The sequence below is a fragment of the Xenopus laevis genome, chromosome 4S, assembly GCF_017654675.1.
Source record: "Xenopus laevis strain J_2021 chromosome 4S, Xenopus_laevis_v10.1, whole genome shotgun sequence".
Classification (NCBI taxonomy): Eukaryota; Metazoa; Chordata; class Amphibia; order Anura; family Pipidae; genus Xenopus; species Xenopus laevis.
Genome location: NC_054378.1, coordinates 11,510,439 through 11,522,698, shown reverse-complemented (window position 1 = coordinate 11,522,698; position 12,260 = coordinate 11,510,439). Strand labels below are relative to the sequence as shown.

The following is a 12,260-nucleotide window of genomic DNA, read 5'->3' as shown; positions in this document are numbered from 1 at the left end:
TCTGCACTGCTGGTTCTGACTCTTGAAACACAGAAGAAGGCAGTTAACAGACCTGTGAAGCAGCATGCATGAACTGGAGACATGGCAGACTTCACAAGTCTTCATGGCCTCCACGGAGGATCCTCCAATGGGAATTCTGTTTGCTCTGCACCCACTCTGCTCACTGTTCTTTGTGCAAATAAATCTATTTCTTCTAGCTCAGAAAATGCCTGGACAGGTCTATCTCCACCCTTCTGATGTCTCATTAGAGTGTAATAACCACAGGCATAAATGACTCAGGAGCCTCCCTACAGTAGATAACAGAAAGATGACTGATTTAAGGCTGGGAGGGATGGTTATTATTGCGTAATCTTCTTGCATAAGTTACTGGAAGGTTTGTATCCCCTTTAAGGAAAGAAAAAATATGTGACTGCTGCTGGCTGCACTGATTTCTATGTAGCTTTGATGTTGGGATCTATATGAATGACTATATTCAATATTAGAATCTTATATATGTTTGGACTTGCAGACTGCGCTAGTTTCTATGCAGCAATGCAGAACACAGGATCTGTGCTTGACTTTATAGGGGTAAGGTTTAAACTAATCATGGAAGGAGTGGATACACCCTACCCAGTAGCTCTGCAGCTGGATTAAATATAAATAAAAAGTATATAAAAATAGCTAGCGTTTATATGTTGCCCTTTAATATATAGAATAAAGCAAAACTGGGAGTGGAGTTGTGTGTTACTGCTGGAATGAACTGAGCTCAGCTGCTATACTGCATAGGAACTAGATCAACACTCTGATCCTTCTCACATAGACTGGGAACTGCTCTCCTGTGCTCTTAAAGCAACATACACACTAATCACAGAGGCCTACAGTAGTTAATAATTGAAATTGGAAATAAAACTCTAATACTAAACTAGGAGGCAAGAGCGCCACCTATTGGACATACGCTGGTGCACGTGCTCTGTAGAAACAGGACGTTTCCCCTTTGGTTTACCTAGTCCTAGTTAAAGAGATACTGTCATGGGAAAAAAAAATTTTTTCAAAATGAATCAGTTAATAGTGCTGCTCCAGCAGAATTCTGCACTGGAATCCATTTCTCAAAAGAGCAAACATATTTTTTTATATTCAATTTTGAAACCTGGCATGGGGCTAGACAAATTGTGAGTTTCCCAGCTGCCCTAAACTTCAGTCACTCTTTACTGCTGTACTGCAAGTTGGAGTGATATCACCCCCTCCCTTTCCCCCCCAGCAGCCAAACAAAAGAACAATGGGAAGGTAACCAGATAGCAGCTCCCTAACACAAGATAACAGCTGCCTGGTAGATCTAAGGGTAAGGCCACACTAAGCGATAGCGCGGCGATTTGACTCGCCGCGACTTTTCACCGCGACTTTTAAATGGCAATCGCTGGCGAAACTTTGGCGCTGGCGTCTATGGGGAATCGCTGCGTAAAAACACACGCGGCGATCTTTTTTCTATTGTCGCTCGAAATCGCCTCGCTAGGCGATTTCGAGCGACAATAGAAAAAAGATCGCCGCGTGTGTTTTTACGCTGGCGATTTTGCGCGATTCCCCATAGACGCCAGCGCCAAAGTTTCGCCAGCGATTGCGGATTAAAAGTCGCGGCGAAAAGTCGCCGCGAGTCAAATCGCCGCGCTATCGCTTAGTGTGGCCTTACCCTAAGAACAGCACTCAATAGTAAACCCATGTCCCACTGAGACTCCTTCAGTTACATTGTGAAGGAAAAACAGCAGCCTGCCAGAAAGCATTTCTCTCCTAAAGTGCAGGCACAAGTCACATGACTGGGGGCAGCTGGGAAATTGACAATATGTCTAGTCCCACGTCAGATTTCAAAATTTAATATAACAAAATCTGTTTGCTCTTTTGAGAAATGGATTTCAGTGCAGAATTCTGCTGGAGTAGCACTATTAACTGATGCGTTTTGAAAAAAACATGTTTTCCGATGACAGGATCCCTTAACGTTTAGTATGTTATCAAGTGGCCATTTCTAAGCAACTTTTTAATTGGTCTTCATTATTATGTTTTTTTTTAATTATTTGCCTTCTTCTTCTTCTGTTTCCAGCTTTCAAATGGGGTCACTGACCCCATCTGAAAAAACAAATGCTCAGTAAGGCTACAAATGTATTGTTATTGCTACTTCCTATGCTCATCTTTCTATTCAGGCCTCTCCTATTCATATTCCAGTCTCTTATTCAAATCAATGCATGGTTGCTAGGGTAATTAAGACTCTAGCAACCAGATGGATGAAATTGCAAGCTGAACAGCTGCTGAATTAAAAGCTAAATAACTCAAAACCCACAAATCATAAAAAAAATTAAAACCAATTGTAAATTGTCTCAGATTATCACTCTCTACATCATACTAACAGATAATTTAAAGGCGAACAACCCCTTTACTTATAGGATTCTCTCCTTACTACTGGCTGCTGTATCAGTCATTCTTCCAAGGGGATCTTGTAGAACGGATAAGTAATCACCCCAATTCTCACACCAAGTGACCCTCAAGGAGTAGGAGAACCCATATAATCTGCCAAGGGCCCTGCCCATCTATCCATCAACCTAAAGGAATGTCCCTCATGGTAAAACTGAACGGATGAAGACAAAATGCCCCAACATACCAGCGGAACATCCACCATCTACTTGTTTGCCAATCATCTGCATGAAGATAAATATTAAATGTACCTGTAATATTAGAGATTCCTTGTCACCTTCCAGTCGTGCCAGTCTTTCTTGGTAGGTTTCATTATTTACTGCTGTGTAATTTACCTACAAGACAAATAAAAATATCACTCATGTATTATAAGGGATAATGTACCCCCTACTGTAAATGATAAGGATATTAGAAGTCACTGAGGGGTTGTTCTGTGACCATATAAAGGCACAAGGCTGCAGGCTGAGTTATACAGGGAACGCTGAGTATCACTCATGTATTATAAGGGATAATGTACCCCCTACTGTAAATGATAAGGATATTAGAAGTCACTGAGGGGTTCTTTGACCATATAAAGGCACAAGGCTGCAGGCTGAGTTATACAGGGAACTCTGAGTATCACTCATGTATTATAAGGGATAATGTACCCCCTACTGTAAATGATAAGGATATTAGATGTCACTGAGGGGTTGTTCTGTGACCATATAAAGACACATGGTTGCAGGATGAGTTGTACAGGGAACTCTGAGTATCACTCATGTATTATAAGGTAATGTACCCCCTACTGTAAATGATAAGGATATTAGAAGTCACTGAGGGGTTCTGTGACCATATAAAGGCACAAGGCTGCAGGCTGAGTTATACAGGGAACTCTGAATATCACTCATGTACTATAAGGGATAATGTACCCCCTACTGTAAATGATAAGGATATTAGAAGTCACTGAGGGGTTCTGTGACCATATAAAGGCACAAGGCTGCAGGCTGAATTATACAGGGAACTCTGAGTATCACTCATGTATTATAAGGGATAATGTACCCCCTACTGTAAATGATAAGGATATTAGAAGTCACTGAGGCGTTCTGTGACCATATAAAGGCGCAAGGCTGCAGGCTGAGTTATACAGGGAACTCTGAGTATCACTCATGTATTATAAGGGATAATGTACCCCCTAATGTAAATGATAAGGATATTAGAACTCACTGAGGGGTTCTGTGACCATATAAAGACACAAGGCTGCAGGCTGAGTTCTACAGGGAACTCTGAGTATCACTCATGTATTATAAGGGATAATGTACCCTACTGTAAATTATAAGAATATTAGAGGTTACTGAGGGGTTCTGTGACCAAATAAAGGCACACTATGGTAGGCTGAAAGATCCCCTTTGCCCCTATAATAAATAAATAAATATATATTTAATACAAAACTCAAACACATTAAGATGCTAGTGTAACTCTGCAAGTTACGGCTCTGAGTCAGCCGGTGGTGCCTGCAACTTCATACGCGCAAGCATTTTATGAGGCTCTCTGGCAAACAGCACAATTTCACCGTCAAAACCCATAATGAGAAGCTCATAAGTGATGTCATCCCATCCCATGACTTTTATTAGAACGCCGCCCTACCGAATCAACCATTCCTTATCCCAAATGCTGGTTGACTACAGCCTTCTCCAAAAACATCCAGCAACACCAGGCACCGATTGTTAAAGAAAACAGAAAATTGCTTAGAACCCTCTACTAAGGACTTTTGCAATTTACTTTAAATATGTGTCTAGTCGTCAAGATATGAGCAGTTTTTAAACTGCCAATATAAAAACATTTGTAACAACAGTGCCACCTGCTGTTCATCTGGTACAGTTGCCTGCAAATGAATTTCATGAGAAAAGCGATGTTGCTCTGCTGATAAAACGGAGTTAGTGAGCAGAGAAGAGTCATCTGACATATATATGGACCGTTCTAAGCAGAGAAACATCACCAGTTGTCCCTTTTCTCACTAAATTAATTTTGGTGCCGTGACTGTAGCTGGTTGGCTGAAATGATCAGCAGATGGCGCAGTTGTTTTGACTTTATGATACTAGAAGTGTAAAACTGCTATTATCTTGAAAAGTAGGGAAAAAAACCAACAACAATGTGCCCTAAACAATTCAGTTTTTGAGGGTGTACAGTGATGTTGCGTATGAGAACTGACTCTATGGCCCCATATATAAATGGAAAGCCCAAGGTCATGCTTTCTAGTAACCAAAATGGGAAAACACAAGGCTTCCAAAAGCAGGACCCTCCCATAAAGGAGCAAGGCTCCATCTATCCTGAGTCATATGGCCAGATGGCTCTCCAAAATATTGAATTTTCAGGCCATCCTATGCCAAGCTGGAAGAAGGAACAATAGGTCAAGAGTCCCAAGGCAGGGCCCTTTCCATGGTTTTGGCAAACCTTCCCCTAATGGGTCTTCTCTTGAATTTTGGGGACACTCATCACTGGACACACAGCCGTCCCTAGGTCTGTAGGGCAGATCCCTAATGGGTCCATTGCACCCTCACTCACCCAGATGAGAAAAAGCGCTTAAAAAGTGGCACCACCTCGCCCCTCTTTTTGTATGTGATCACTGCTAGAGGCATTAACCATATTTCTCCTTGTTCTGAAGTCCAATATAACCTTCTTTCTGTTGTTTCCAGTATAATATGAGCCTGTACATTATCCCATACCTCCCAACTGTCCCGTTTTTCGCCAGACAGTCCCGATCATGACAGCTCAACCCGCAGTCCCGGGTTTGTTACTGAAATGTCCCGACTCTCTCTTTGATCTCCTGCACTGAACCGGCCAGAAAAAGATACAAAGTTTCTAACGTAATTGGCTTCTGGCAGAGAGCCCAGGAATAGATACTTAGATACTTTTGTAACAATATAAGATAAGCAGGTCTCTTGGGAGAACTTAGATTCACAGTTTAAAGGGCAATTCACCTTCATTAGCAAAACTGTAACAACACCTTACAAACCACAGAAATGGGTTCAAACTTTCATAACCTGCCAAATTTTGTAAAATGGACGTGGTAATTAGGGGGTGTGGCCACAAAATGGGCATGGTCAACATTTCTTTTTGTCCCTCTTTCTATTTCCAAAATGTTGGGAGTTATACAGTAACCTCACTAGGTTAGATAAAAAGCAGAATAGCCCTGGAAACAGGGTTGGACTGGTGGGTACAGGGCCTGCTGCCCCAGGGGCCCCCATACCGCCCAAGGGGCCCCCACCATCACCACCCGCCCTCTCCCGAACGCATGTAAATTAAATATACCTTCAGAGCAAAGGGGGAGGGAGATCAGCGACCTGGGGGAGCGTCGCGGGGTGTGGATCTTGGCTGGTAGAGCCCAGTCAAACCCTGCCTGGAAGGAATGGTTCTCATTGGTGCCTCCTCTTGCATCTGATTTTTCCTGTCTATTCTGGAGTTTTATGGAAGGTTTAAAGGATAAACATAAATGCAATATATATATATACAACAGACAAGATACATTTTATGAAACCGTTTGAAACCAATTGTCCCAGATGATAGGGCAGAGGGAGTCGTATTTATCTGCACTTCATATTCCTCATATCCCTTGACCATAACTATCCATAACTTTCAAAGGGGTTGTTGTCTAATTCTGAATTCCCAGAAAGGAACGGGAAATCCATCAACTCTCATAATAAACAACAAATGTGCTGAGGTTGGTGTATTTATTTTTCTTATTGTGGCAAAAAACCACCAAATCATAACTGTATTTAAATGGCACATGACAGAATGATATAATACACAGGCAGAATGGTAGTTGTTTATAAAGAGCGAAGTATTTTGGATGTTTGCTTCCCATTATTGTAGCCAGAGCTGGGCCTGCTGTTCTCAAGGTCCATTAAAGAAACAGAAATAAGGAACAGGCAGACACTTTGGCATCTGGCGATGTGGGAAAAGAGGGGTCGCCTGTGGGCAGATTGTTGGAAAGGTCTCAAGGCAAATAGAACTCTGTATAGGAAAAGTGTTGTTTTTGGAAGTGATACAGGGAAGAGCATTGAGCTGCTGATCCAAGTTGAGTTCCCAGGGTACACGGTTGCTTTTTTTTTAAGTATGGTTCCCCATTCTCGTTATAGTGCTCTTGATTGTTTTTGGAGACTCCCAGACTATTATTTCCAAGATGGGTGTAGGGATATATATATATATATATATATGTATATATATATATATATATATATATATAGGGCCTAGGGTGGCAGGTTTAAAAGGTGGCGTCCAGGCCCGAACTGGCAATCTGTGGGTTCTGGCAAATGCCAGAGGGGCTGCTGTAAGATGCCATAGACAGTCACTATTTATTGGGCTGGTGGGGGGCTGTTTGGGCCAGTGTGCAGTTGAAATGCCAGGGCCTATTTTGACTCCCAGTCCAGACCTGGTGGCGGCCCTTGGGTGACTATATAATTGAATATTGTATTTAAACCTCCCCAGCTGCCAGAGAGTACCTGTTTAAAGAGGTGGTTCACCGTTGAGATAACTTTTCGAATGATTGGGATATTCTGAGAAAATTTTATTTGTGGTTTTTTTTGTTATTTAGCTTTTTATTCAGCAGCTCTTCAATTTGCGTTGTAAATGCAAATTTCCCTAGCAGATCTGCAAAATTTGTCATGAAAAAAACTTGGCTTGAACCGCCATCTGAAAGGTCACTTATATCTGGACTGAAACTCAAGTACACAATGGACACTGGTCTAGGGAAGGTTACAGTAGTCTCGTCAGCATTTGCCAGAGTTTCCAAATTGCTAGCCCAGGTCTGGAGCCACTGTACCCTACTGCACTTGAATGTTTCAATACTGTAATAATGTGATTTTTTCTACATACAAAGGCCGTGCACTTGCTTTGAAGTGTTCACTTTATTGCCCTTGTGCATTAGGGCGGTTTTTCCTGCGCTCCCCTGCGTTGCGATTTCTTCCGTTCAGCCGCAGGGGAGCGCAGGAGTAGACGCACTCAATTATTGTCAAGGGGGCTGGACTCACACAGACGCATGTATGCGCGGAACGCAGGTGAAATGCAACATGCTGTGTTTCAAATTGCGGTTGGTGCTTACATGAACTTTGGATACATTGAAATGAAACCGCAGATTCAATAGGTGTCCACCTATTATTAGAGTTTCTCTTCAAGGTCTTAGGCCTAATTAAACAAAGTAACAGTGACCCATTGTGTAATACAATTGACTAATATTGTAATATATTTGCAAGTGCAACGTTTGTTTTGTTTCCCTTCAAGGCCAGCAAAAAACAAAGCTATCCGAGTGCCATCCCATTGGCATTTTTTATTCCAGCCGGTGGGAAGGCAGGGGAGGCAGTTCGGGAGAATAGTCGCCCCAAAGAAGAGGAGATTAATCTCCCAGAATTGCAGCGTGTGTCTTTGCTCTTTAAAGGGGAAATGAGTGGAACAGAACAGAGTCCCAATAAACATGATATATTGCCTATACCATTTTACACGTCAAACATTACTATGTAATGGAGGCAGACTGGGCCGCAGAGATAAGGCAGATAAAAACACACACAAAGCCTTAAATGCTCCTTTCCATTAATGACTAGGAGATCACGTGCCTGACCAGAATGTTATCGGTAATGACCGGGAGTCAGAGACTGAAGGCAGCGGCTGAAGGAAAAACGCCAGTTTATGGGAAATCGAATACACAATTAATCAAAATGAAAGTGTTTTAATGGTGCTGCTGATGCTGATTGGGAGTAGTGGGAAAATGGACTAAATCAGTTGCCTTTATTGTTACTTTACGACTTTCTCTATCTGCTGCCCCAGCACCAGAATTAGACTGTAAGCTCTTTTGGGGGAAAGACAGGTATGAACAATTCTGTGCACAGCTTTCTTCTGTATAAACTGAGCAACATAAACACAAATAGTTATTAGTAACCTAATTAACTGAATTGGAGCACGGGAGGAAGTTTTTTTTACATAGAATGATAATATAATAATACTATAATGTACTTTTGTCCTGCACTGGTAAAACTGATGTATTTGCTTCAGAAACACTACTATAGTTTATATAAACAAGCTGCTGTGTAGCCATGGAGGCAGCCATTCAAGCACAGGATACACAGTAGATAACCGATAAGTACTACTATAGTTTATATAAACAAGCTGCTGTGTAGCCATGGGGACAGCCATTCAAGCACAGGATACACAGTAGATAACAGATAAGTACTACTATAGTTTATATAAACAAGCTGCTGTGTAGCCATGGGGGCAGCCATTCAAGCACAGGATACACAGTAGATAACAGATAAGTACTACTATAGTTTATATGAACAAGCTGCTGTGTAGCCATGGGGGCAGCCATTCAAGCACAGGATACACAGTAGATAACAGATAAGTACTACTATAGTTTATATAAACAAGCTGCTGTGTAGCCATGGGGACAGCCATTCAAGCACAGGATACACAGTAGATAACAGATAAGTACTACTATAGTTTATATAAACAAGCTGCTGTGTAGCCATGGGGGCAGCCATTCAAGCACAGGATACACAGTAGATAACAGATAAGTACTACTATAGTTTATATAAACAAGCTGCTGTGTAGCCATGGGGGCAGCCATTCAAGCACAGGATACACAGTAGATAACAGATAAGTACTACTATAGTTTATATAAACAAGCTGCTGTGTAGCCATGGGGGCAGCCATTCAAGCACAGGATACACAGTAGATAACAGATAAGTACTACTATAGTTTATATAAATAAGCTGCTGTGTAGCCATGGGGACAGCCATTCAAGCACAGGATACACAGTAGATTATGAATCATTCAAGGGCCGCGCCGCTCAGACGCCCAAGGCAAGCCGGCGTACGATGCGCCAGCGTAGCCCAAGTGCGCAGGAGCAAGGTGGCACTCGTGTGTACATGCGCAAGAAAGATGTTTTTTTTTGTCTTCTTGCGCTCCTGCGCATGCGTGAATTGCCGCGAACGTGCGCATGCGCAAATTGGTGCGAGCGTGCATTCGCGACAGAGGAGGTATGTGCCTGGCGCCCCCCCAGCTTTGCGCCCTAGGCACGTGCTTACTCTGCCTACCCCTAGTTCCGGCCCTGAATCATTCTGAAGAATCACTTTGTACACTACAGATCTTATCTGTTATCTGCTGTGTATCCTGTGCCTTTTCTCTTTTTTCAGCTTTGAATGGCTGTCCCATAGTAGTACTTATCTGTTATCTACTGTGTATCCTGTGCTTGAATGGCTGCCCCCATGGCTACACAGCAGCTTGTTTATATAAACTATAGTAGTACTTATCTGTTATCTACTGTGTATCCTGTGCTTGAATGGCTGCCCCCATGGCTACACAGCAGCTTGTTTATATAAACTATAGTAGTACTTATCTGTTATCTACTGTGTATCCTGTGCTTGAATGGCTGCCCCCATGGCTACACAGCAGCTTGTTTATATAAACTATAGTAGTACTTATCTGTTATCTACTGTGTATCCTGTGCTTGAATGACTGTCCCCATGGCTACACAGCAGCTTGTTTATATAAACTATAGTAGTACTTATCTGTTATCTACTGTGTATCCTGTGCTTGAATGGCTGCCCCCATGGCTACACAGCAGCTTGTTTATATAAACTATAGTAGTACTTATCGGTTATCTACTGTGTATCCTGTACTTGAATGGCTGCCCCCATGGCTACACAGCAGCTTGTTTATATAATCTATAGTAGAGTTTATGAAGCAAACACACCAGTTTTACCACTGCAGGGCACTTTCATTTTTTGGTGTTACTTTTCCTTTAATAAGGGGTAATTTATGCCATAAAGCCAGTTTCAAGCACAATCGCAGCTGGCGTGGAGGTTGGCATGCAGACGAAGTGTGTGTGTGTGGGGGGGAATCGGCAAACACAGACAGGGTATTGGGCCAAGTAATTTTACCTTGGCATCCTACTTGGCCAGGCTCTAGTGGCAGCCAATCAACATTTACCATTTACTGGTCTGCTGTCAAAATAATATAAGGCAACATGAATGTTAACATTTGTTAAATGTGACCTCACCATTAGCCGCAATTTTGGGAGACAACCTCTCCCCCAGTTGGGAGATTTTTGCCCAAAGCAACACTAAAATGTAACATAAGTATCAAAACAATACAGATTTGTTTGTTCCATACTCACAGCTCAGGAAATGTTTGTACATTACTAAATCTAATCATACCATTGACCTTTAAATTTGCTATATATTAACAGTTGTTCTTCATGGTAAATCTGTAATCCCCAGTCCCCACCTCACCATGCCCCTCCTCCAATTTACCCATTTACGTCCCATCTTGATATAACAGCTTCACCCTCTTGGGGCCCCACTCATTAGATTAGTGTTCCATCACAGCCAATGGCTTTCATTGGGATATTGAGAATTGTAGTTGAGTAGCATTTGGACAGTCCTGGGGTTGGAGATCACTCCTTTAGATGTTGATGAATTATTATGCACCCTAAGCACCCACAGTGTCCCAGTTGGGATCATTCCTCGCCACCCATCTCGTCACCCCATGAGCTGACAGCTGTTTGCCCCATGTCAAATTATTGCAACATTTTGGACACACCTTTTGCACAGCCCTTCCCTGCATATATGAAAAGGTGCTACATTAGGTGTTGAGTGCTTTATGGCTTATCTCCCGTAATGCATTGTATCTATTAAAGGGGAACTGCAACTTGAATGGATCTTTTAAATAAAGATTGTTCAACATTTAATGGGCTTTATCTTTTAACTTATTACCCTAATGGCCCCCATACACGGGCCGATAAAAGCTGCCAGACAGACCAAGTCGGCATCTTATCGACCCGTGTGTAGAGCCCCCCGACAGGCTTTCCCATTCGATATTCGGCCGAAAGTCAGCCAGATGCCGACCGGGCAGGTTAGAAAATCCAGACGGACCGTGGCCGCATCTTTTTTCGTTGATGCAGTCCCGCGATCCGACTGCCCGTTTGGCCTCCGTTCTGATCCGATCGTTGGGCCCTAGGATCAGCCCGATATCGCCCAATTTAATGTGGGCATATCGGGGAGAGATCCGCTCATTTGCCAGTCCTGGTTTTCGATGGGTTCTGAAAAAATGCTGCCAGTTTTGAAACAGGAGAAATGGTCCTGGACTGGTTGGTTGGAATTCACCTAGTTTGCCGACATCATCTGCCCAGTTTTCGGAAGTCCCATTATTTTATGGCACATTTTGCACAGGGAAAAGTAAAAATGACCCAACCATAGCTAAAGCACCAATTTATCTTTATGGAAGGTTTACATTCCGCCAGAGCATTCCAGTAGTAGCCCCTTACTCCCGTTGGATCACAGTTTAATAGTTATACCATATATGGGCCCAAGAGGAATGCACTCTCTTTATATTCCTCTGAATATCCCTCTACAGTAGCTTGTTGTAATGGAAACAATATCCCTACAGGGTCATGCTAGAAACCAAAGGCTCCTGCCTGCTGCAGAACCTCTTTTGAACCCCCAGCTTCCCTCTTAATGGATAAAACATACTCTCACTGTTTTGAAGCTGCTCAGTTAATAAGGGAGACTCCCCCACATATTATTGAATCAGCATTTTTGTTATTGTTGTTATTAAAGTACCAACATATTGAGCAGCGCTGTATAACAAAGGATGTAGAAAATCAAACATACGTGTTATCTACAAATACTGGCCAATACAGGAGGGCCCAGCTCATTAGAGTTTATGAAGGATAATACTGCTATAAATATAGATTTTGTTGGCCCAGATGATGTTACACAACACATTTTTATTGCCAGGCCGCTTTGGCTTTTTCTAATTCTATTATAACACAGCAGGAGGCCTGTGGGAGGTGATAA

At 42.4% G+C, this 12,260-nt stretch overlaps 1 protein-coding gene across 9 annotated transcripts in view; it reads right to left on the bottom strand.

The window, feature by feature from the left end:
- Positions 1-12,260, bottom strand: part of LOC108715220 (liprin-beta-2) — a 93,244-nt gene that overhangs the window by 54,015 nt on the left and 26,969 nt on the right. For 8 of the 9 annotated variants that reach the window (XM_041560909.1, XM_041560906.1, XM_041560908.1 and 5 more), the window contains one exon: positions 2,688-2,771. In XM_041560909.1, coding sequence (XP_041416843.1) covers positions 2,688-2,771 — 84 coding nt within the window. Of the gene's footprint in view, positions 1-52; positions 161-2,687; positions 2,772-12,260 lie in introns of those variants that run through there. The other variant, XM_041560914.1, reaches the window with a different exon arrangement.